The 23,881-nt window shown below is 46.0% G+C and overlaps 1 protein-coding gene across 1 annotated transcript; it reads right to left on the bottom strand.

The window, feature by feature from the left end:
- Positions 1 to 7,101: 7,101 nt before the first annotated feature.
- ADAMTS1 (ADAM metallopeptidase with thrombospondin type 1 motif 1) lies at positions 7,102 to 13,851 on the bottom strand. The gene is made up of 9 exons (XM_071433824.1): positions 13,347 to 13,851; positions 12,777 to 13,123; positions 12,154 to 12,286; positions 11,585 to 11,752; positions 11,047 to 11,333; positions 10,648 to 10,834; positions 10,372 to 10,547; positions 9,406 to 9,581; positions 7,102 to 9,221 (listed from the first exon to the last, which is right to left on the bottom strand). The coding sequence occupies exons 1-9, from the start codon at positions 13,849 to 13,851 to the stop codon at positions 8,471 to 8,473; spliced, it is 2,730 nt and encodes a 909-aa protein (XP_071289925.1). The 3' UTR covers positions 7,102 to 8,470.
- Positions 13,852 to 23,881: the final 10,030 nt, after the last annotated feature.

Below are 23,881 nucleotides of genomic sequence, written 5' to 3'. Positions count from 1 at the left end.
CTTTTTCTCTCTCGCCTTTTTATTTAGCACTCTTTGCCCAAGAAAAGTGCAAATTTCGTGATGGGAGGAAGAAAAAGATAAAAAGAAAGGAAGCAGAAAGAGAATGGAGGAGAAACAGGAAATCTTATGGCTCCAATACCAAGGCAGACTAATGCTCTGCTCCTGTGCTTGAATACAAGGACATTTTGTTAATGTAGAGCCCATCGTATCGGAAAGGCCTTCTCAGCCATGGACAAATGTGAAAAAATCATCTTCACTAATTTTAAACTAAAAGCCACAATAAAAACGAAACGCTTCCTTATTTGTGCCACTACCGAGATTATTTATAGATTAATATAAACCTTAAGCGGTAAATTATCTTTACCAGCCGTTACAATACCCAGGACTTCTTTTAGCACCTGCTAACAGCTTTTAAGAATACCTGATGTTTGCAGCATTGCACAATATTTACATTTCAAACAAAACAGGAAAGCTTCCTGTTCTCAAAGCTTAGTTTCTGATAAAACCACTTCAAATAATGCTCTTACCTCCTCATCTCGAACTCAACAGCATCATTTCGCCACTTAGCACGCACGTAAAAGAACAACAAAGGGAGTAAAGCTAAGCACCCAAAAGGCAGGAAATTTAGTAATCACAGAGTGCATCACAAAAACACCTTAACCCCGTCACTTAGAGCAAACACCGGCCGGCAAGGAGCTCCTTTATCGCAGTGCTGCAGCACAAAGAACTTCACAGGGACAGAAAGTCCAATTCCAAACCCAGCCAGCTGCTCCTAATCAGCCAGCCCGGCTTCTCTTCCAAGCATATTCGTTCTGTCTGTCTGTTTCACCACCTGGGGCACATTAAATAATCAGCAGGGTCTGGGCAGGGAAGGTGCAGCAACCTCCCTGGGATGCTCTGTGTTTTCCCTGCTTTTCTCTGTTGCTGTGCCATCCATGCCCTGCATTTTCTGGCTTTGCCATCTGTGCCATCCTTTCTCTGCTTTTTTCCCCTGCTTTTCCCACCAAGCTGTGCCATCCTTGCTCTCCATACAACTGCACCAGACTGGGGAATATGGAATATTTTGAACTCCACTCGATAAGTGCTTCCAGTCATAATTTTGATTTCAGCTTTTCTGGGCTGAAATCTCGTTGCTGCAAAGGGGAATGGGCTGATTTTATTCCACTTATAAAGTGAATTTCATTGACCTCAGGAAGCTTTGCTGTTATCAGTGTGTCCACAGGCCTGGGCTCCTTAGGCAAGACACTGATGACTGCATTTATTGTTACTGTGTAATACTACCACATGCATTTCACTCCCCAGCCTCTCCTCATCTGCCAGTGAGCAAAATGTTGTGGAAAATCACTTCATCAGGAAGGAATCAAAGGCCATTGCGAAATTTTCCTTGGAGTAATCCGGTAATCTGGCAGTTTTCTGAAGACGTTGTGCATCTGTGATGTGCAGACATCTCATTGCTAGGGAACAAAGCTCGCCCATGGTTACTGCTTGATGTTGAATTTAAACTCAAACAACAGCGCTGTAACTGCTGCTCCTACATGACACAGACTTCGCATTTGTTTGGCATTTTATTGTTTAAACCCAGCGTTTATTGTTTCCCCAAACAATGCTGCCATTCTCAGATTTTTAAGCGCTGCTAATTGTGCTTTTTCTTCTTAGGCTTCCTCATCTTTTCCATCCCAGACCCTGCTGAGGAGCAAGTGGGGTGGGTTTTATTATCTCCAGCCAGCTCCAGTGGCAAGTGAGGTGAAATTTTGACTCTCCAGGGTGCTGGATGCTTATTTGTGAGAATCTATGGTCCATTAAGGCAGAGGCATCAGCAAACCTCGTGTTCTACTCGGTTCCTGAAACGTTCTGAAATTTCTGACAGCCTAAATATTTAAAGGCAGTGGATATATGTTAGAGAAGGTGTGTAACACCCACCCTCCTTTGCAGCCCTCCTTTGTAGGTCGGCATGAGGGGGGAAAGCAGGATTTTTCCTTCCCAAGAGGATTTCTGATTTTTTGAATCACACAAAAGAGAAGTCTATTTAATTTTCTGTATGCAAATGCCTTTGCCAACACGGCTTTAACCAGTGAAGCTGTTCCTGTCCATGCGAAAATGCAAATTTAGTTCAGTTCAGCAAATTAAACTTCCTTGTAGGTACAGCTTAGAATGCTCTCAGAATAGAATAAAGGATTTGGGCCAGTGTAAACGCATCTTCATGAGGATTTTTTGCTGTTACAGCTATAACAAATGGAGTCGTGCTTTGCTTTTTTGTGTTCTCAGTGACATGACTATGCCAGCAATGCTTTTAAGAGCAAGCCTAACTCGGGCAGGTCTTGTGTGAGTCTGTCAAACAGCCCCCAGCAAAAAAAGCAAACAAGCTCTCACAGTGAAACAAGAAGGGAACCGGCTACAAAACACATCAGGCTCCACTGAAGAAAACATGAAGGAGATTCAGGCCACTGGACCTTCAGGATACTCAGGCAAAACCCGTGGCCACGTGAATTGTGTCAAAAAGCAGCTGAGCACCTCGCCCCAAAGCTAAGGGCTCTCCTCTGGAGCCCCAAAAATATAAGTGCCAAACACTTTATCTTTTAGTAGCTCAGGTTTTGAATAACAAATTTTTTCCATCCTTTGAAGCACTTTCCTGGCACTCAGCTGAAATAGAATGCGAACTGTAGGATGCATTTTTTCTGGAAAAAAATCCACCATCTTTTTGTTTTCCACCACACAGCCCTACAACAGGCCAGGTCTTTGAGGGAACAGTGTTGGGACTGTCTGGAAAACACCGGGTCAAACCTCACCCCTCAACTTGGTTCTCCTAAAGGACCCTCCTTCATCACTGATGCTAAAACAGAGAGATGAAAACACCTGGACCAAAAGTATAGTTACTATATGAATTTGCATTTCCTGCTCTCTGACAGTGTTCCTCTTCAGGTCAGGTCACTAAACCAGAACTCTGCAAAGTTTAAACTAAATTGTGACCCCCCAATTTAAGGTCCTTTACAAAGCTGTTTGAGCTGCATGACTGGGAGCTGCTCTCTGTTTTTGCAAATTGTGCCCCGATCACCCATAAAAGCAGCTTTTCTGCTCCACTGACACCAGAAGAACCCTATCCAGAGGGAAGCTCTTTCCTACATTCTCAAGGGAATCTAGTGTGGGAATCTGGGCTTCATTTTTTATTTTTTGAACAAATAATCAGTGATGCCAAACAGTTCTTGCAGTAGCTCTGAGCTCAGAGCAGGTTCCCTGCAGGGCTGGGGTGGGTTTTGATCCTTCTGAGGCTCAGGGACAGCCCTGCATCCCCAGGGAAACTCCTGGAGCTGGGAAGGGGAACCTGGCTGGAGAGGCTCCTCAAAGTGATGTCAGCAGTTTGCTTTACACCCCCTGATATTTCCAATATCTCCATCTCCTCCTTCAAGTCCTGACACATCCCTCTCAATACTCGAAGTTTTTGTCCCTATGCCAATGGCAGAATTAGCTCTGAATTGCCTGGCTTTTGCTAGTTTCGATCAGATTCTAAATTATTTAATGCAGGATTTTGACATTTATATTTTTTAATGCCTCTGACCCTCTTGTCTGCCAGGCAGCTGTTGCTCTGGAGGCTCTCCTTTCTGACATCAGCTATTATGCCTTTAAAAGTGCAAATAAATAAAATTATAAATTAATAGAGTGAAGAGGAAACATGTGCAGAGGGATTCTTTTATTTATTTTTTTTTTTAATTCATCAAAGGCAGCTGAGCCCCTCTATGCTTCCGTGTTGTGCTTTGCATTTGTTCCAGCAGGAGGATAATGAGAAATGGAAAACACCAGTGTTCATTATTTTAGCATATTCCCTAATGTGTATGCTGGTTCACTGGGAGAGAAAAAGGAGACAAAGGACTTTACACTGCATTTAATTCACTTCTAAATCTGCCCAGGCCTGATTCTGAAATCTAATCTCCACTATCTGTTTCAAGTTTCCACAGTTAAAAATTCCACAAAAGTCCTCTTCTCTCCCTCTCTCTTCCCTTTTCCTCACACAGTTTCATCTCTATGAAAATATTCTCACCAAAGCCTGACCTCTGGGGTTAATTCAACATGCAATTAAGACTCAGATTAAACACAAGAAGGCAAATTTTCCTTTGGTCTCAGGTTTAACCAGGGCATCCCTGAGCCAGGATGGGTATAGGAATTCAATTAGAAAAACAAATTAGAAATATTCTAATACTTTAGAAACTTTAAGTTAAATTGTGCTGCTTGAGAGAGAAATTTTTAATCAAAATGTTTGAATTTCACTTGGTTTCTCATCCCTAATTTCATCCCCAGTTTAGTACATGAGAAATGGCACAAAGTGGCAGCAGACATTTAAATTGTTTGGGACAGGCATCTTGTCTTAGTTATACTGAAAAAAATATATTTGGTGCACAATTAAAATGGCCACTGCTCTCAGCTTGCCTGATTATAATCTCCACCATATGACTCTCCTCCTTGGAACATGCAGCTCCTTTTTGTGTGTTTGTAGGAAAATATGCTCCTATAGCTGAGAGCAGCTAATACTGGAGAAAATACTAATTTCCAACTGGAATATCTGTGAAGGATCATAGGAGAAATTCAGATTTGCAGCATTATTGCACAAGGGTACAACATATTAAAGAGGATAGATTTAGCAACTTAGGTTCTGGATATTTAGATTTAGGTGTTGTCCAGGGGTCTGGAATTTCATCAGCTGCTGGTTTTGGGCTGCCACAGGACCAAGGATGATCCTTAATCCCATTGATGCTGCCAAGCACACCTCCCAGGCAGAGGGGGTGTAGGAAACTGCACTTCTCTTGCCCAACATGAAATCCCTTTTGCACAAGCCCCTCTTGCTAGCTGTGGGCTGTAAAAGCCATCTGTGATCCAAACAACTGCTGCTTTCATCTCCACAACAATCCCTCTGCTGCCCCAGGCTGTGGGGCACTGATGTTTGTTAAAACAACCGATGTTTGTTAGAACACCCTGCTCCAAGCACCACTGGTGAACCTGATAACCGTGTTTTGACTTCCCTCCTGTCCCTGTTTTGTGTTCTGAGGGGGAATATCAGACAGGAGAGAATGTTTAGAGCTGTTTTGCTCCAAAGCATGGGATAGATCACCATGGAAGGGACATCCAGAGGGTGCAACCTCCCCACAATAACATAACCATATATCAATAAAGCTTCTATTAATATTCACACAATATTCATCCAATCTTCTCATTATTCATCTATAACACTTCTGTCCCTCTTTTGTGTTCTGAGGGGGAATATGGGGCAGGAGTGAATGTTTGGAGATGTTTTGCCAGGAAAGCATAGGATAGATCACCATGGAGGGGACATCGAGCCCTGCAATCTCCTGGGCTGCTCTCCTTCTGCCTCCACGTGTTGTAAGACAGAGCTGTGCTTGTGCAGAACGGGGCAAAATGCAAATATTTCAGCTAAGTGCTCTCTTACACTGCTGTGTAGCCTGGACATGTCCGTGGGATCTGGATCCCTTTGCTGTACCTGGGTGACCTTTGCTAGGGATAAAACTTCACCTAATTACACCTCCTTTGCCTGGTGGGCTCAGCAGGCAATGGCCACATCCCACAGGAGGATCTCTGCTCCAAAGGGTGCTCGGCAGGCAGGTCTGCCCCTGCAGGGACTGAGGAGCCTTCCCAGCTGGATGAGCTGTGGGAACAATTTCACAGGGAGCTGATGAGCACAGCCCAACCAGAACTCTGGCACTGTCTGCTGAGCGGCCCAGGTTATTCCTCTGATGATGCCTTTCTGAATTTCTCTGTATTTCCTTCTCTATTTTCTTCTCCATTCCCTACCTTAGACAGTGGGTGAAGGTATTTTGTCTAAAATATCCCTATTTGTCCTAAAAAAACCAACAAATAACACCACTTTGCATCTGCTGACCCACCTGTGATGTCAAAATGATAAAAGCAGAAGTCTCGCTTTTTCCTGAAACATCTCCACTGTTTGGTTGATTTTTCAATGAGTTTTGAGGGGTTTTCTCATTTACTGTTAGGACAATTTGAAGCAGCAAATCACATTATTATTTTAACAGTGCCAGAGGAAATGAGCTACTCCACATTTTCTAGTTACACCATTTACAGTGCTAACCCAGCACAGAAGCCACAGTTTCACATCTCATCAGTCTGGCAGGCTCTAGGATAACTTTGCCTCTTCAAACTCCCAGTTATTTTCTAACCTAGATGGTGAATAAAATATATATGCATATATACTGATATATGCAAATAAATAGTTATTTCTTGTATTTATAAAACCAGAAAGGGATTGGCTGCCTCCTGAATAATGTTAGTAATAAAATATGCCCCAGCATTTCTGCACTTCAAAGCAATGCCCAATGAAGTGTGATGTGATGAGAATTCTCTGAGATTCAGAAGGGCCAGGACTTTATCCACAGAATAAAAGAGGAACTATTTCTGCAGAGACAGAGTCCAAACTTTGGCAAAGGAAGTTTTAATAGATTTTTACATGACACAAAGCCAAAAGTATCCAGAAATGACTGATGTCTCAAATACCATGGCAAAAATCCAATGGAGCCCAACAGAAGATTTTCTCTTCACTGCAGTGGTGATGAGATCAGGTATGAGGGAGCAAAAATCAGCTTTAGATGTTTAGTATCCATTTTAACATCATAAAACATGTTAGAACAGCTCATTCACACAGTGCTTCTTGGAAAAGCAGCATCAGGAGAAAATTAGACAGGGAAATTCTCCAAGAGTTGGTGAGGGAAACATCTGACTGCTCATGAATGGTTCTGGCTTCTGGCTGCTCCTTTCCCACCAGAGTGAGGCAAAACTGCTGCTTTTGTACATATTTTGTATGTTCTGAACACGACTGACAGCACTGCTCCCTCCCCAAGCTGTTATTACAGCCAGTGGCATCAGTATGGTTGCACTCCATTTTCTGGAATAGATGAGTTAGTGGTTAAGTAATAAAATACAAAATTACCTCTTTTAAGGTAGTGTGTGACATTATGGGGAGAGTTTTCCAAACCTCTTCACTAACACAGGTAATTAGTTGCCTCTTGCTTAGTATTTTCCTCAGATTCCAAACTCTTTCTGCTCCAAGGACTGGTTTTAGTCCAGTGAAATAAAGACACTCCATTTCCAAAATTTATAGGGTTCATTTATTACCTCTAGTAACATATTATACTGTATAAATACTCTATCCTTGTTATATGTCCTTTTAAAAAAGCGATAACTTAGAAGATCACATTAGACAAGAAGTATAAAAATAAATACGCTCATTATATGCATTTATTACAAATTATAACCCTTCCCAGAAGGGAGAGAAATATAAAATACTTATGAAGTATATAAAATCTATAGTAATATATTTTACTATATACATATGGAAAGCCATATTCTCTCATGGTCTATGGACTGGCACAATCTTCAATGATGTGAATGCTGGCGTTTCGCTGTGGATGGACCTGCTATCCCTCAGCTTTGCCTTCCCACCCGATCAGTGACTGAGCTCTACAGACCCACCAGAGGCCACAGAGGACATACTCATTCCTAATGGGACTCTTTTTTTTTTTTTTGTTCTTTTGAACTCAAATAATATCCATTGGCTGGGGTAAGGCCAAAGATTGGAGCGTGAAGACACGACTGGAATGCTCACACACTCCATGGATCTGTTTGGCAGGAAGGCAGGACCAAGCTGGAATCAGAAAAGCCAGTGGAAGGTATATGCAGAAGGCACAAAGAGCAACTACTCAGACTCAGATTTCCACTTTTCCAAGCCTCTGGATTACACATATCACCACAATGGCACTGGAGTGGCTGAGAGAAATGGACAGGCACATTGGGATGACATAAAAGTACTTAAAAAAAATATGAAATTCTAGTGATTTGTGGAGTTGATATTTGTTCTTGGTATTTCTTACTCTTAACAGGTAGAGAATATGGCTTTATTTTTATATAAAACTATTCTCTGAAACAATAGCAGCCATGAATGACATAGTTAAAGCTCCTTTTCCAATCTTGTTTTTTGCCCTTTGTGAGGTAGGTAAGCCCTGACCAATTATTTTAAGCTATCTTTTTCCCTCCCCTTCCTACACGTGGGGATTTGATCAGTACCACAAGATAAATCCAAAAGAAGGGAGAAATAACCAAACCCCAAAATGTTTGCTGAAATGTGTCTCACTGCTCATGTTTGGCTTAATTCATAACAGACTTTTAAAAAGGAAATTCTGATGCCTTTGGGCCTTATCTGCTAAAGAGAAATGAATGACATGGGTCTGCTATCCCATCCAATTTTCAGCTGGCAGGGGATTTTTGGGATGCAAAGCCAATTCAAGCTGTTTGCGCTGTCCCACCTCAACAGATCTTCACCGTGAATTATTTACGCAAAAACACAGGTGCTGCCTCTAGCCCTCTTTTGTGTTTTTCAGTGCACTGGTCTGAAGGAAAAAAATAAAATAAAATAATAATTATAAAAAAAGTTTTAGCTTTTCCCAAGCCGTCCTATCTAGCTGCAGTCCGTGGCGTTGCAGAAGTCTATCAGGTGCTTGGGTTTCTTGGAGGGCTCACAGCTTTCTTGGGGCAGCACGCTGCCGTCGGAAGAGACACATTTCAACAACCTCTTCTTGAAGCCTTTCCCACACGTCTTGGAGCAGGGGGACCAGTCCCCGAGCTGCCACTGCGGGCAGGGCATGTCGGCGCAGGGCCGCAGGTTGCTGGGCTTCAGCTCGCGGGCGCAGTCGGCGGCTGGCCGGCCCCGCGGGTCCCGGCACTCCACGGCGCGCCGCTGCCAGCCCGAGCCGCACGACTTGGAGCACTCGCCCCACTCCTCGATCACCCACTCCGAGGAGATGATCTCCCTGATGGCGTTGAAGGATTCCTTCTTCTTGCCCACCACTGCCGCCGCCTTGTCCGCACCGGGCTGCGCCGGCTTCTTCACGAAGTAGGTGAACTTGATCTTGGGCTGCGGCAGGTCCCCCACCGTCAGCACCTGGATGGTCAGCGGCTCCTTCAGCGGGCTGAAGCTGCGGATGCGCTCCAGGGCGGCCGAGGAGCCGCTGTAGCGCAGCACGCTGCCCTTGTAGGTGATGTCCTGCTCCAGCGTGGACAGCGTGTAGTCGCCGTTGAGCACGTAGGTGCCATCGGCGGCTTTGATGGCCAGGAAGCTGCCGTCGTGCCGCGCGCCCCGGTGGTTCCGCTGCTTCACCTCGATGTTGGTGGCCCCCGCCGGGATGGTGACCACGTCGTGGTAGCCAGGTCTGCCCCGGGAGAAGAGAGAAACACTGAGTGCTCTCTGCAGGGAAGGGGAAAAAGCCTCCCAGCCCAAGACTAAACCTTGTCTGAAGTCAAGGCGTTTTAGCTCGGTAATGGATGAATCCCATCCACAAGGAGAAGGTGAGCTTCCCCCCACAAGGACAAGGTGAGCAGCAGCCCCACACTCACTTGGCTCTAACGAGCGTGCCAGACACCTTCTTGCAGGTGGAGCCGTTGCCCCCGCAGATGCCGCACTTGTCGAACTTCTTGTTGGAGCCGATGGTGCGGTCGCAGCCGGCCTTCACGCACTGCCCCTGCACGCAGACGGACGTGGAGTCGGGGCTGCACGGGGTGCCATCCACCACCTTGGGGACACAAGGAGCCTGGTTACAACATGCACGATGCTCTGAAACCGCGTGACACAAAATACGGATGGGTGGAAAGCCCGCACCACATGTTGTTTTCAGGGCTTTGGAAACTAAAAAGCAGAGCTGCCCACAGGTAGTATTCTCACTTGCCAAAATGATGCCATGGTAAGAGGAGAAAACAATCTCACTTTTCATTAATACCTCCCCCTAAAAAGCTACTGTTTATTGATCTCATACAAAAGAAGCCCCATTGCTTTCTAGTATCACTAGAAGGCAGCCCTGTCCTCAAAGCACACTGCCAGTGTTGCTTTTAATGCTGTTCAGCACATCCTTTATTTCTAGGAGTGCTGTTCCACAAAAACCCTCTGTGTCATCGCCCTGGTAGTTCCTGGCTCTCACCATGTGATGACAGTGAATTCAAGTAGCTATGCAAGATGAACATTTTTCCTCGTGTTTATTTTAAGCTGTCAGCATGTTAGTAACCAGTATGAGAAAGCACCAATGTTCTGGCAAAGATCCCTCAGAGTTTTCCAAACCTATCTCAATGCAATCAGATTGGTGGAAGGAGAGGAGAGGGAAGGAAACCAGGGTGGAGTGGGTAGAGGAGGTCGAGGGATTGTGCCAAAACACTTAAATCATGGTTGCAATGATCCTGCTGTATGTGGAGGAATAATCCAGCTTAAATATGAGAAAGACAGTTTCAGATTTCTACACTACTTGACTCTTCACATAGAGAAAATAAAAATCCCCCTCATGATTAGCTGGAAGAGGTGCAGTTTTGAAATACCTTTGGCTGTAGAACAAAGAAGTATCCCGTTCCTTTGGCCCTGCAAACCAGCTTGCATCTGTCCTTTGGAGACACACCAGCGAACTTGGGTGTCCACTCCACTGCAGGTCCACTTCCAAAGGCAGACTTGGAAAACTCATTGTGCTTTTCACACTGTTCCTCTCTGAACGTTTTGCCTGCAGGCACAGAAAAGACAGGTGGCCATGAGATCATCTCTGTCCGTGCTCTTCCTCCACAACACACCAACCCTGGCTGTCAAAAATGGGGAAAAATTACCGTTGTTGTCAGGGCAGTCCTCGATGTTGCAGGACCTGTACTGCACCCGCTTCCCTTCGCAGTACTTGCCCCCGTTCCTCGGGACGGGGTTGTCGCATTCCCGGAAGGAATACTGCACTCCCCCGCCGCAGCTCCGCGAGCACTCGCCCCATGCCCCCCAGGAGCCCCAGCCCCCGTGCACTGGCGTCTGGAACGACAGCAAAAGCAGGACACGGGTTAAATACAGGAAAATCCATACAAAACCACACTATAAAAGCCATTATCACGCTCATTTTTACCCACCCGAACTCAATAAAAAACCTGCCCTAGGTTTGCTCATGAGCATCGAATCAACCCCATCTCACAGATCCCTCCCTTTGCAAAACCCAAAGTCGCACCCATTTCTTTTTCACTACTTACATCATAGTGCTTCTTCTCAGTCTTATTCACACACTTGCCATTCATGCACCACTTCCCTTCGCCGCAGCTGGTGCCGTCTGCCCAGGGGAAGTGTTTGGTTTGGCACACCAGCAGCCCTCCCGAGGTGCCCGTGCACCACAGCGTCGTGCACGTACTGGCTGCGTCGGGGCAGTGCTTGGACTCATCTCCAAACGTGAACTGGCACTGCCTGTTGGCATCGTACAGCGTGCCAGGCAAGTCCGAGGGCAGCTGGATGGGCCTGTGGGGCTTGTCCAACAAGCACTCCCCTGAAAAAGTTGAAGAAAAGAAAAAAAAAAAAAGTCAGATGATGCTGCGGGGTCAGTTTTAAAAGGGAACTGCATTTGGTTTTGTGCTACCATTTTTGTAAAAATAAGGCTCTTCTAAACTCACTGACAGCATGCAAAAGGTTAAGTCCGTGCTGAAGCAGAAACACTCTTAAAGAAAAAAAAAAAAAAAAGCAAAGCAGTAAAGCACAAGAGCTCAAACGCCACATGAATGGAAAGCTTAATAACCTTACCATGACCGTTATCCAAAAATGTTGTAATCATGTAGGCACTGCATGGAGACCAGGGCTGGCTGCGGTCCAGGTTGGAGAGCATGGATGCCATCATGTGGAAATCCCGGCTCATTCCATTGATGCCAGCACACTGCTTTGCATCGTCATGAGGCATGTTAAACACGTGGCCTTGGAGAAAAGGAGAAAAGCAAAGTCTGTGACTTTAGGAAGTCTGTCCTACACTTTACCAGCAGTATTTTAAATATTGCTCTAGAGCTGCTCAGAGCCTGGTCTGTAATTAATAACCCGAAACTGAACGCTCCCAGATTTCAAGCAGATGGCACTGGATCTTCTATCCCTTTTTTTTTTTCTTTCTTTTTTTTTTTTTTTTTTTTTTTGCCTCTGCAGGCACACACAGAGCCTCTTGCAGACAATGCTGTGCAGGCCGGATTTGCTTTCCCGAGTCCAAGCCTGCTCCAAGACAGCGCTTTGCCTCCTCCCGACTGCTCCGGGGAGGTGCAGGCTGCGCTTTACGGCATCAAGCTGGCTTCAATTAATCCCAGGGAATGGCTTTGCAAAGTTTCAAGTACCTAATTCGTGGGCTGTTGTGAAGGCAGCCTGCAAACCATCGTCTTCTATGATAGAGCAACTGCGGTTTAGATCACAAACTGTTCCCACATCAGCCATCCCAAGAGTATCACATGTCTTGGCACCGCACAGGTCCTGTAAAAAAAGGCAGTTTCATTATTAATCAGATCAGAGACTTAACCTTGGCAAGAGCCATCCAGCCCTGGCAGTTTGCCTTTACTTATGGAAAGAGCATAAATATTCAGCACTTCAATGGGTATGATGGCAAAAATCTGTCTCTGGAACATAGGCGAGGGTTACACGTAGAAATGAAATGCATAATTTCCATCTGAAATCTGCTAAAAATATACGGGGCAGGAACACAGTGCACAATCTGTGAGTTTACAAAGACAGTGCACAAACTGTGAGCTTCACCAGACATGGTGCAAACAGCAAAAAAAAAAAAAAAAAAAAAAAAAAAAAAAAAAAAAAAGAGAATAAAACAAAAAGCAGCTCATGTAATTTTTAGCCTGCTCCACTGCAGCTGTGGTGACACGCAACTGTCTGGACACTTTTTCGGAGGTCTCCTGGCAGAGGGGATAGGGAGCAGTGGGCGTGGGGCTGGATGTGACTCGGTGTCCCTCACCTGCCTGGTGAAGAGGATGGCCGTGTCGTAGTGCTCGGCGTGCCGGTCGCTGGGCGGGTTGTGCTGCTTCTGCCAGCTGCAGAAGTTCCTCAGAGTCAGGGCGGCGTTGGAGGAGATGTCGGGGCCCTTGCGCTCCTCGTAGATGACCATGATCTTCACCACCACCAGGCTGATGGAGTTGCGGATGCTGGGGTGCTTGTACAGCTTGGCGGCCACGGAGAGCAGGGTCAGCAGGTAGTGCTTCAGCCCGCTGCCGTGGAACTCAGCCATGGACTGGTCGGCCACCAGCATGGTCTCCACGTAGCGGGGGCTGGACACGAACCTCTTCTTCCTCCTGCTTCTCGTTTCTGCGTATAGAAAATAGAGGGAGGGAAAGCGCAGGTGAGCACAGCAAGAGAGCACCGTTCAGAAGCCCAAACCCGCGGGTAACCCAAGATGCGCACCCAAGCTTTGTGCTTGTTGGGCATCTCGGGGTGGGATGCGGGGCAAGCAGCGGCCGGGCATCCCCGCCACACCCCCGCCCTTGCCCTCCCCGTCCCCGCGGAGGCCGGCGCGGCTTCCCCACGGTACCTGCGGGCTCGGCCGGCTCGGGCCGCTCCGCCCCGGCCCCCGCCTCGGCTACAGCGCAGCGGGCGGCGGGGGCGGCCCGCGGGGCGCCGCGGAGGCGCAGGAGGTGCGGCCCGTGGAGGTGCGCGGTGCCGGGCGCGGGCTGGATCAGGTACTGGCGGCCCCGCAGCGAGAAGGCGCCGCGCAGCCCCGCGCACAGGCTGAGCGCGGCCGCCGAGCTGGGGTCCCGGTTCACGGTGCCGGAGTAGAAGCAGCGGGAGAGGTCGTCCTCGGGCGGCGGCGGCGGCCCGCCCAGGTACTGCAGGGTGAAGTCCGGGGCTAGGAAGCTGCTGTCGGGCTCCAGCTCCAGCGTCAGGCTCTCCCCGAAGGCCTCCAGGCGGAAGCGCTCTCGGGCGCCGGGCGCGCCCAGGCGCCGCGGCAGCACCAGCGCCCTGCGCTCGGCGCTGCACAGCCCCAGCAGCGCCGCCAGCACCGGCGCCAGCGCCGGCAGCCGCCCCCCGCTCCTCATCGCTCGGCGCAGCCCTTCTCCTCTCTTTATTTCACTTTATACAGGAATGGGTATGGAAGATGTGGGTTTTTGCTTTCAGGTTTTGGGGGGTGTCTGAGTCTTTCTGCCGGCGGAGGACCGCGCGGGAGCCGCGTCCCGCGGTCACTGCAGAGGCGGCGTCGGCTTCCCCATGGCCGGGGCGCGGCGGCGATGCCGGGGATCGCGGCTGTGCGAGGGCAGCGCTGCCCCTCGCTCCGTCCCTCTGTCTTCTGTCCTGCTCCGGCTGCCGCTTCTCCTGCCCGCCTCCTCAGCCTTCCCCGGCTGCAGCAGCAGCAGCGGCGGGCGGGGAGGACGCTCCGGCGAGTCTCCGGCAGCCCCGGGACGGTCCCGCCTGCACTTCCAGGGCGCCGAGGAGCCTCCCTCCCGTCCTTTGCAGAGCGGAGCGCCGCGGGCCCGTCCGCCTCCGCCGTGCGGGGTGAGTGCGGGAGCGGGGCTCGCCGCCGCCCTTTATGGGGTCCGGCCGTGCCGCCCCCAGCCCGGCGCTGCCGCCGCGCCCGCGCCGCTGAGATCACTGCGTGCGTAACGCGCCCGCGGGCGGCCCCCGCCGCGCCGCCCTCCCGCCGCCCCCGACGGGGCGGGACGGCACCGACACGGCCCGGGGTCGGCCCCCGGCTGCCGCAGCGGGCTGGGCTGCGCCCCTCGCCTGCCCGGGGGGGCTTTGTCCCCGGCTGCGAGCGCTGCGCGCCGCGGGGATCTCTCGGGGGAGCTCCTGGATGCGCTGCGGGTCCGTCCCCCGCCCCAGGAGCTCCGGACCGTCCACCTGCCGCTCCCCGAGCCCCGCGGGGAGCGGGAGGGAGGGGACGCATCCCTGCTCGCCTTCGTGGCTTTTCCTTCTATTCCTTCTATTTTTCTTCCCTTTTTAAATTTTTTTTTTTCATTTTTAATCCCCCCCTTCCCAAGCAATTCCTGCCCTTTCTCGGCCCTAATAGCTGCAGTTGGTCATGCACCTGTACTTCTGAGAAATGGTTCCTTTCCAATCACTTAAACAGAGGCGTTTGCGTAGGTGCAGCTAATGTTTTGCTTTGAAGGCATAACCCGAGCATGGTGGTGCTGCTAATCCCCTTAATTCTTTATGTGCACAGCCCCAGCTTTCTGCTTCTGGAGGCCTTTTTGGAGGAGGAGGGCAGAGAAGTGGTGAATAAATGTGTGAATAAAACCAGAATGTATGTACCTGTTGGTCACAACTTCTGGGCTTCCCAATTAAACAAAGATGCTTCTGTGTCTGTCAACACATCATTCAATACAAGTATGAAACTCAGGGGCTGAAAACAGAAGGAGCAAAGCCTTGGGAAAGGGCAAATATTTCTAAAATTTTGTGTAAAATTGTATTTATCCACTGTTTTCTTGGGCTGGAACGTCCCATTTATGCCACTAAATCTAATAACCCTAAGGCTTTTCTTCCTAATTTAAACCATGTCAGACAAACTTGGAACCACATGTGTGTGTCAATAGCCCAGTCTGACTGCCTGCTAAGTTCTGACAATGCATCCTTTTCCCATGGCGTCCTGTAAATCTTGCAAGCGTAGAATTGCACATTGTTTGAAGCTGTGCAAAGAAACACAGGAAAAGATGAACCCAATTTCTCAGCTACTTGCTCAGCAAAAGTGCTCTTGTCCCACAGAGTGATGGGCAAAATCAGAAGTAGGCCTCAAATGTGGGATTTTCTTTGGGACACAGCAGGAAGTGCTGGATTGACTTCCAGAGTCTGCGGCTGCTGCCCATTAATACATCAGCAGCAGAAAAATCCATTCAGTTATGATAATTTTTCACTTGAGTTGGAAATGTGTGTCAATCTCTACCCTTACCTTTGAGATCTGTGTGTGCCCAGCTCTGCCGTGCTTTTTCTAGGATAGAACACAACAAAGGTACTGTTCATTCATGCTGTTAATTAATTTGGTGTTGCACATGATACCTAATTTAGGGAATTACCAGTTTAAGAGCCTGGAAATTGAAACGTGGAATTGAAAGGAAAGCATCTTCATAATTTATTTTTCAACTTGCATTGACTCAAGATAGAGACTCTTGCAAATATATATGAATTAAAAATAGGAAAATCTCCTTTTCTGTCAGCATAATCAGTGTCACTCATAGATCAGCAGGGACCAGAACCAGGCCACCAAATGTGTGTCCACCCAGCTGCCAGATGCACTTTTGGTTTTGCTGCTGTTTTTTGATGTTAATTCTCTGCTTTGAAAGGATCCTGACCACCTTAAAACAGCTTTTTCAGGCTGAAGCGCCTTTTCCATATTCCACCAGGTGGCACTCGCCTATAAAAATTGTTATGCGAGAGTTCCATGGTTCGTCTCCCAGCTTTCCTGGTGGAAAGGCTTACATTTTAGCAGGGAGCTTTACAGTTCCCTCATTAGGCCAGAAGTTTTCCTGGCCTTTAGGTAACATCCAGGGAAGTGTTTTAGCAGAGAACTCAGCTGTTCTATTGCACTACCTGAACACAAATCGTGTTGGGAAGGAATTTTTACAACGGGTTTGCTGCCTGTCACACCTGGATCACCACCTGGATCATCTTGTAAGTTCTTAAATTGCTTCCTGTGAACAACCCCCGTGAGTTTAGCTGGATTATTCAGGGCACTGAAACCTCTGTATAAGTATTTTTAATCTGTATTGTACCAAATCTGGGCCAGCTCCAATCACAGTTTGTGTGAATCAAGACTTGGAAAGAAACACACTGACCTTTCTCAGGATTTCACGTAGATAAAGACCTAGAAAAGGCATAAAATTGGTCTTTTTAAAGAAAGTGCTACTGCTTGGAGGAAGAAAGCACATCCTGTCAGGATTACAAGACAGTGTAATGCCAATTAAGCCACCAGATAGCGCCACCACATCATCGTTTTTGGGTCAGATCGTCGTCTTTTGCTCTGCAAGAACAGTTTATGGCTCAGACCCAAGTGCTGTCGGTCTCTGAGCAGGATTAACAATGCTGAAGCTTTAATTTCTTCACTACTGTTTGCAATAATGGCTGCTTCCAAAATTAAAAAAAAAAAGGCAACACAAACAACCATCCCAACCTTATTTGTTTCAGTGCTGCAGAATGATTGCTTCTTTCAAAAACTTCTATAATTAAAATTAAATTAGAATTAAAACAGCAGATGGCACATTAGGCCCATTGAATAGGGGATAAAAGACCTGATGCTGTAGAAAAAGTTCTCTGAAAAACACTTCCAAGAGTATTTCTGGAGATTGTTTCTCTGTGATGTCTTTGTGTTTTGTGTGATTAATTTATATATTTCCATTTATTGTTCATTTTGAGGTCATTAACCGTTGGTGTTTTTTTTTTGTAGGGTAAGAACGTTAAGAGAGAAAACCTCTAATTTTGCCTGTTTTGATAATCAGCAGAAATGGGAAAAAGCAAAACAATATCCATCATGACTTTAGGGAGAAGTACACATTTGTATTTTGGAGGAGAATAATGGGATTTAATGTGGTGATGTGTTTCTCTGTCATTTCTGCTTTTACATTACTGATTATCAAAGTTGCTTTAAAAAAAATTGATGCAGAAATTTGGGCAGCCTCCAAATTTTATTGCTAAACAGCGCATGTTGGCCTGTGTGCACTCAAAATGATCTGCTCCTAATTCTTTCTACTTTCCCTTATAAACTTTCATCAAAATGGGATTCAACAGGAACTTGGACTGACACTTCTGGCTGCGTGAGTCAAATATTTTGCTATTTAAAAAGAAGAAGGTTTGCATGAGAATGTGAATTCAGACCTGTCCATACCCTGCAGAAATCCACAACAAGTGGTTTAAAAGACTGTTGAGATCTGACTTTGTGTCTCACTTTCTGGTAGTAGAAGTGTTCCCACTGAAGAATTTTCGCCACCTTCTAAATATCTTGCAAACAGCTGACCTAAATCTGAATTTTCATGGTCAAAATAACTGCCAGAGATCAAATAAAAGCAATCAGGCAAAGCAAAATGCTTCATTGTGGCATATCTGCTTTAAAAGTGTTTCAGAAGTTAAGTACAGCTTTAACAATGGCTCCAGAGTCCCTTGGCAAATGGCAAGGAGCACATTCATAGTGCCCTGAGCTCCACTGACATTTTGATATTTTTATCACACTGGGATTTCAACAGATCCCTCACTTTCTCCTGTGCTGTGGACAGAGGATTTCACAAGCACTGCAAGACATGATACAGTTCCCATGGAATTCCTCCTAATGAAAACTCATCCCTGCACCTATTAATAATTTTTTACCTTTAAGATTTCAAAGCCACTGTCCACTAGGATTTCCATATTGTCCTGAATGTGCTGGGTCATTCTTTCTGACCACAACTCATATAATGCTGATGATACAGCTTATAAAAAGTGTCAAGAAATTTGAACATTAGCAGCAAACATTTTCAGTGGAGTTAAACATCAGTTCCCTCGCCCTGGCTCATCCCCTCTTCTCCCACCCTTCCTCCCTGTTATGCTGGGTAATCAAAAGTTGATTGGCAGTGAGTATATTTAACAAAGGGCACAAACCTTTAAGGAAAGTGATTAACCACTCTCCACTCTCCAAACAATTTATATACATGCTTAGACTCATCTAATCCATGTTGTGCTAAAAGCTTGGATGGGCTTTCCTCTTGGTTTGTAGGGATGGGGCTCAAATGAGCAACTCACTGCACTAATGACTATCTCTTAAATTCCCCTAGAGAGCTTTTCCTTCTTTAACAGGTAAAAACCTGAGGTACAAAGGGATTTAGCAATTTTTTAGCAAGAAGAAAAAATACCTCTGTTACATCAATGCAGTTCTTAGACATTTGCAGAACCTGTAGCTCTGCCAGAATTTTCAGGACAGGGCTTATGATGTTGCCGATTGGTTCTTGCTTTTTGGCAAATTTTATGCACATTTGGAACAGGACATGAGATGGTTACCTCTTGGTTTTTTTCTGCTTGTTTCCTAATGTTAGGCTCTAATTTCAGATTAAGTTTTGCTTCTCTTTTAATGTTGGGGGTGAAGTGAATGGGAAATCTTTGTTTGCCATCAGTTAGAAGGGCATGTAAGTCAGTAAGACTTGTTTAGGTGTCTTGGGATGGAACAAACTCCAAAAAGGTCTTCCTAAATCCTGGATTTAGGTCTCCCTAAATCCACATAATTTCTCTCTGTCATCACTGTTTTAATCACAAGGTCAGCTGAACTGGAGGCAAGACATCATCACATAATGTGGCTGACACATTGGGATGCTTGATATTTCCATTTTATCAAAGAAATGAGAGAAATAAAAGGTTGTAACACTGATCTTAGATAAAGAACTGCAGTATGTCATAGTGGGCTGGATGTCAGCTGATCTCTCATTCCTCCTTAGCAGAACAGGAGGATGAAAATAAGATGGAAAAGCTCATGAATTGAGATAAAGGCAGGGAGCTAAATTACCCGTTACTGTCATAAGCAAGGCAGAGTTACCTTGGGGAAAGTTAATTTATTTTACTGCCAATTAGAGTGGGATAGTGAGGAGCAAAGACAGGATGTTGCCTGCTTGCCTTATTTTTTCCCCCTTAACTCCTGACTCCTCTGCCTTGCTCTCAAGTGGTGCAGGAGGGTGGAGAATGGAGGGCTGTGCTAAGCTTAGGAGAGCTCCTCTTTCACACTGATTTGCAAAAACAAAATCTACCACCGGGAGCTGATAAAATAGATCAAGCTGTTTCCATCGGGTTTGAGTTGATGCTGCCCCTTCCTGGCTATCCTTGGCTGGCACATCCCCACAGAAGTGTGAGGTGAGGAAACCTCTGGCTGCCCAAGTGGGTGCTATGGGCAGAGGAGCTGAGCAGTGGCAGCCAGAGCCTCCCTCCTGTTTTTGGGAGTTTTGCTCTCTCTGTCTGTCCCAGCTCCCTGCAGAAGCCTGGTTGTGTCTCCCTGGCTGAGCTCAGGGAGCCCCTGTGGCACAAAACCTCTTGCACAACTGCAATTCCCACTGCTAATACCTTCCACCCCAGGAGCAGCCCCTGTGCTGCGATGGGACACGGAGCTGGGGCACAAACGGGAACAAAGGGGACTCAGCAGACACATAGGCCCCACTCCTGGGAATATTTATAGTCAGGCTTAACTCCCAGCATCTTGCTAACCCCTCATAGGATCGAAAGCTTCATAAAAACTTGGCTGAAATGCTCTGTTTACAAATGGTATAGAGAGGAAGCATGTGCAGTGTCTTCTACAAGACGTGAGGCTTTTCAAACAAAACACCCATCCATCCCCCAGGTCAGTTTATCCTATGGACACTGCAGGAAATAAACAGACAGTAGTAAACCAAGGAAAACTAAATCTGTATTTACACTCTTGTTGCTCTTAGGTCTTCTGAAAGAAACATTGTTGCTGCATAAGACCAAACATCAAAAAGTCAATTTACAAACTGTGTAACTTCCATTCAGCATCACTCAATTTCTCCTCTTGCTTTGATATGCAAACCCTTATGCAAAGCCCTAAGAAGAGAGGGAAGGGGTAAAATAGGCACGGGGAAATATTTTCCCAGTATTATTCTATCTAATCTCAGTATTCTGACTCATTCTCTCATAGTTGTTTTCCACCTTCAGTTTAATCAGAGGATTATAGGTTTCAATTCCAAATGTGTTTAAATATGCTGTTGAAATGTTGCAGGCAGAAAGACGCAGTGTTGTTTCACATGGGATTTTTTTTTTAAATCAGAATAATTAATTTAATTGCCTGCCAAGCTCAGCCATCCTTAACGGCCATAAGATGGACATGACTGGGAGGTGGATATCATGTCCCCTTCCCCTCTGGCACTGCCCTCTCCTGCTGGGAAAGAGGCCTGGTCTGGTGCCCAGTTTGGGTCTGTGGGGAACACAGCTGAGGCAACCCCAAATTCTTTGGGTTGCAGCTGGCTCTGGCTGCCTCAGCTGCACATCTGCATGTCCCTTGGGAAATGCAAGCAGGGGAAGAGGACATAGAGTCCTCTGTGGGGCTGATCCGGGCAGTTTGGGCTCAGGGAGGTGCTGGTTGAGGCCATGGGGCTGCTGCTGGGCTCATCCTCAGGGGTGCACTGGCAGGAGCAGGGTGGGTCCCCATGAAGTGTGGGATTTAATGGGGGATATGGACTGGAGAAGACTTCTTGCACTTCTGAGGCAGACATTCCAATTATTCCAATTTTTCCAATAACCATTCTGCTTGTATGTTATGTGTCTTCCAAGCCATCCAGGGAAACCCCTTCCCTGAGACCTCCAAGGTCCCAGAGTAGATCAGCACAGTTTTCAAGCTTCCCTCACCCACTTTTCCTTTCTTGATTATTTAAAAAAATCTCAGACGCTGTTGCTCAATACCATTTATGAACTGAGTGTGGTATAAAAATCCCAGCTCCAGTGCAAATATGCACAGCTGTCACATAGAGCACACTTTTTAAAACCAAAGCATCATCAGGTATTTTAGCAAACAGGTAAAAATTTTCCACTTTATAAAAACATACATTTATATAATTCTAGTGATGCCAGCTGAGCTGGCTTTGCTTTATATGGTAAATACACAGCTAAAATAGGTTGTGCAAAGAAATTGCTAATAAGGCAGAAAAGTGAACCCAAATTTAACTGAGAGGGCCCTGCCAACTTTGCAATTTGGATTTCAAAGCTCTCCAAGAAAAATATTCTCTTTTTACCTCCTCAAAAGGATCCAAACTCAAACATGGTGTCGGAAACAAATTGAAAGGCTATAAACACTCCAGCTATGACATCAGGCACTCAGAAACTGCAAGGAGTGACAACATTAACTCGTGATTTCTGCTTCAGGGAGGGCACACGTGTAGATGTGTTTTCCAGCAGGAGGGATGGAGACAGAGAGCTGTAAAGTTGAATTTGGTGAATTTTAGGGCTGAATTATGTGTATCTACCTCCTACCCCAGCAGAGGAAAGGATGCACTGGTGAAGGAAGCAGCTTCCAGACCCATGTTCCTAAAATGCTGCAAACCACCCTTGCATAAACTCCCTGCCTGAACTTGTTTCAACATCCAAACAAATTTGCAAGCAGTTTTGATTATCCAAGAGCAGGGGAATGCAAACCTTCTGACACTTCCAGAAAGCCTCCAACAAGCACTTGGAGCAGGAAGCAGTGCCTGGGGAACATTACCACACAGAGATAAGTTTAATTACAGACATCAGCATTTTGCTGGAGAGGCTGCCTTGTCCAAAATTTTGCTCTGTATGTCGTTTCAACCCTCACAGATAGCACAAAAAGGATCAGCTGGTGTTCTAGACTCCAGGGCCAAGTGCTGTAAATAAATGCTGCTCCACACATGAGTAATTCATTTGGCTCCGTGTGTGCTGCCTTGGGTCAGGGAACACAGGACAAACCCTGACCTGCTCTTTGTGCTCCTCAGGGGCACCAAAGCCCGGCTACCTCCAAGCCCTGTCCTATCCCCAGCAGGCGAAATGAGACTTTGCTGTGGGAAGTGTCTCATTTGTCCAGGAGTGGGGGTAGAAAGCCCTCTCATCCCATTAAGGCAAAAGGAAAGCATTACCTACTTCAGTACACTCAATTTCTTCTTGTCTAAGGTGGTATTAGTTGACCACCAACCTTTTCAAAGGGACATTGTAATCTAATCCTATTTAAAAGCCTATTAAAACCATTGGTTTATGACTAGATTTTGTAATTATCATGTAGAGAGCAATATTTTATATGCACTTTTAATTCTGTGTTGTCAGAGCAGGTGTTAAATTAGAGTGTTGAATTCTTGGGTTTTGTCTGATTTTGACATGGATCTACTTTTAGGGCCAGCAAGGAATATTGAATAAAGACTAAAGGAAACAATTACATTAGTGAGTTTATTGTCAGTCTTATGTTGAGAGGCAGGAGAAGGAAATTTGGTGCTATAGGGTGTGACTGAATACATGGATAATTATGTTATAAAATAGCATGAACATTGGCCAAAGCTGGAAAAAACCCAGTGTTTCTAAACAGGAAAATATTTTGCTGCTGGGGATTTGGGGATTTGTGTGCTAAGAAAGGGCTGGAGGGGGTGGTTTTTTATGCAGCATGGAAACACTCTCAGCAATTCCTGCTCCCACTGAGTTTGTATCATCCCCATACTCTCTAGAAACAAGTAACACGTGGCTTCCTAGGCACAGAAATGGTGGCAAATCTTTAATTGCATTGATCAAGCTGTTCTGTAGTATTAGGACCACCCAAAAGATGGCACTAAAAAACCTTTAGTCCTGCTCACAGGCACTCACACACACACAATTTGCTAATAATACTCAGAAATAGCTCACTAGCTTAATTCTGTAATTTTGTGTGCAAAAGTAGGAATCGTTTTAGATAATTCTATGTTACACCAACAGGAAAATTGGGGAGACTTTTATGTAAGCAGGTAAACTTTGCACTGCAAATATGACTTCCCTAGACCCACATGAAAGCATTCATGTCTTTGTAAACATGACAATGTGACATTTGGTGAGCTGTGAAAATGGGTTAAAATTACTCAGGAATTAGGCACTGCACTTAAAATATTTGTTTCTTTAGAAGCTGTACATCGACCTTTATAAATCTGTGGTTATTGGGCCCAAGGTATTTTTATTTATGTGGGTGCAATGTGGAGCCATCCCACCAAAGGCTGTGGAGCTACATGGAATGACAGGTGTTAGCAAGGGGCTGATTGTCACTCCCTTTTTGAATGGGTAGGGCTGATTATTTTGATTTTTATATTAGCTTATTTCTGCAGTAGGAAGAACAAGATATGTTTTTGCTAGTCACTTGTCATTTTATGATGTAATAGTTGAAGGAGGAAAAAAACCACCCCTTTCATATTTATAACCTCTAAACACTCAAGAAGTGGCCTCTAATTTATACCAAACCATAAAGATGAGAGTGTTCACAGAAAATGCTAGAGGAGGAATCCTCACATCCTGTGGGAGTAATTTTCTATAATTACTTCAGTTTCATGATTTTAATCAAATACATGTTAATAATAAACGATACAAATGAAAGAACACTGAGCACCACCTTTGCTTGGAGCAGAAATCATTTGGGTAGCAAAAGAAGTTGAGAGATCC

This window comes from Agelaius tricolor, unplaced genomic scaffold, assembly GCF_023055355.1.
Source record: "Agelaius tricolor isolate 1412-34295 unplaced genomic scaffold, bAgeTri1.0.p SCAF_9, whole genome shotgun sequence".
Lineage (NCBI taxonomy): Eukaryota > Metazoa > Chordata > Aves > Passeriformes > Icteridae > Agelaius > Agelaius tricolor.
Note: the sequence above shows the minus strand (reverse complement) of the source record. Positions and strands in the feature narration are given on the sequence as shown.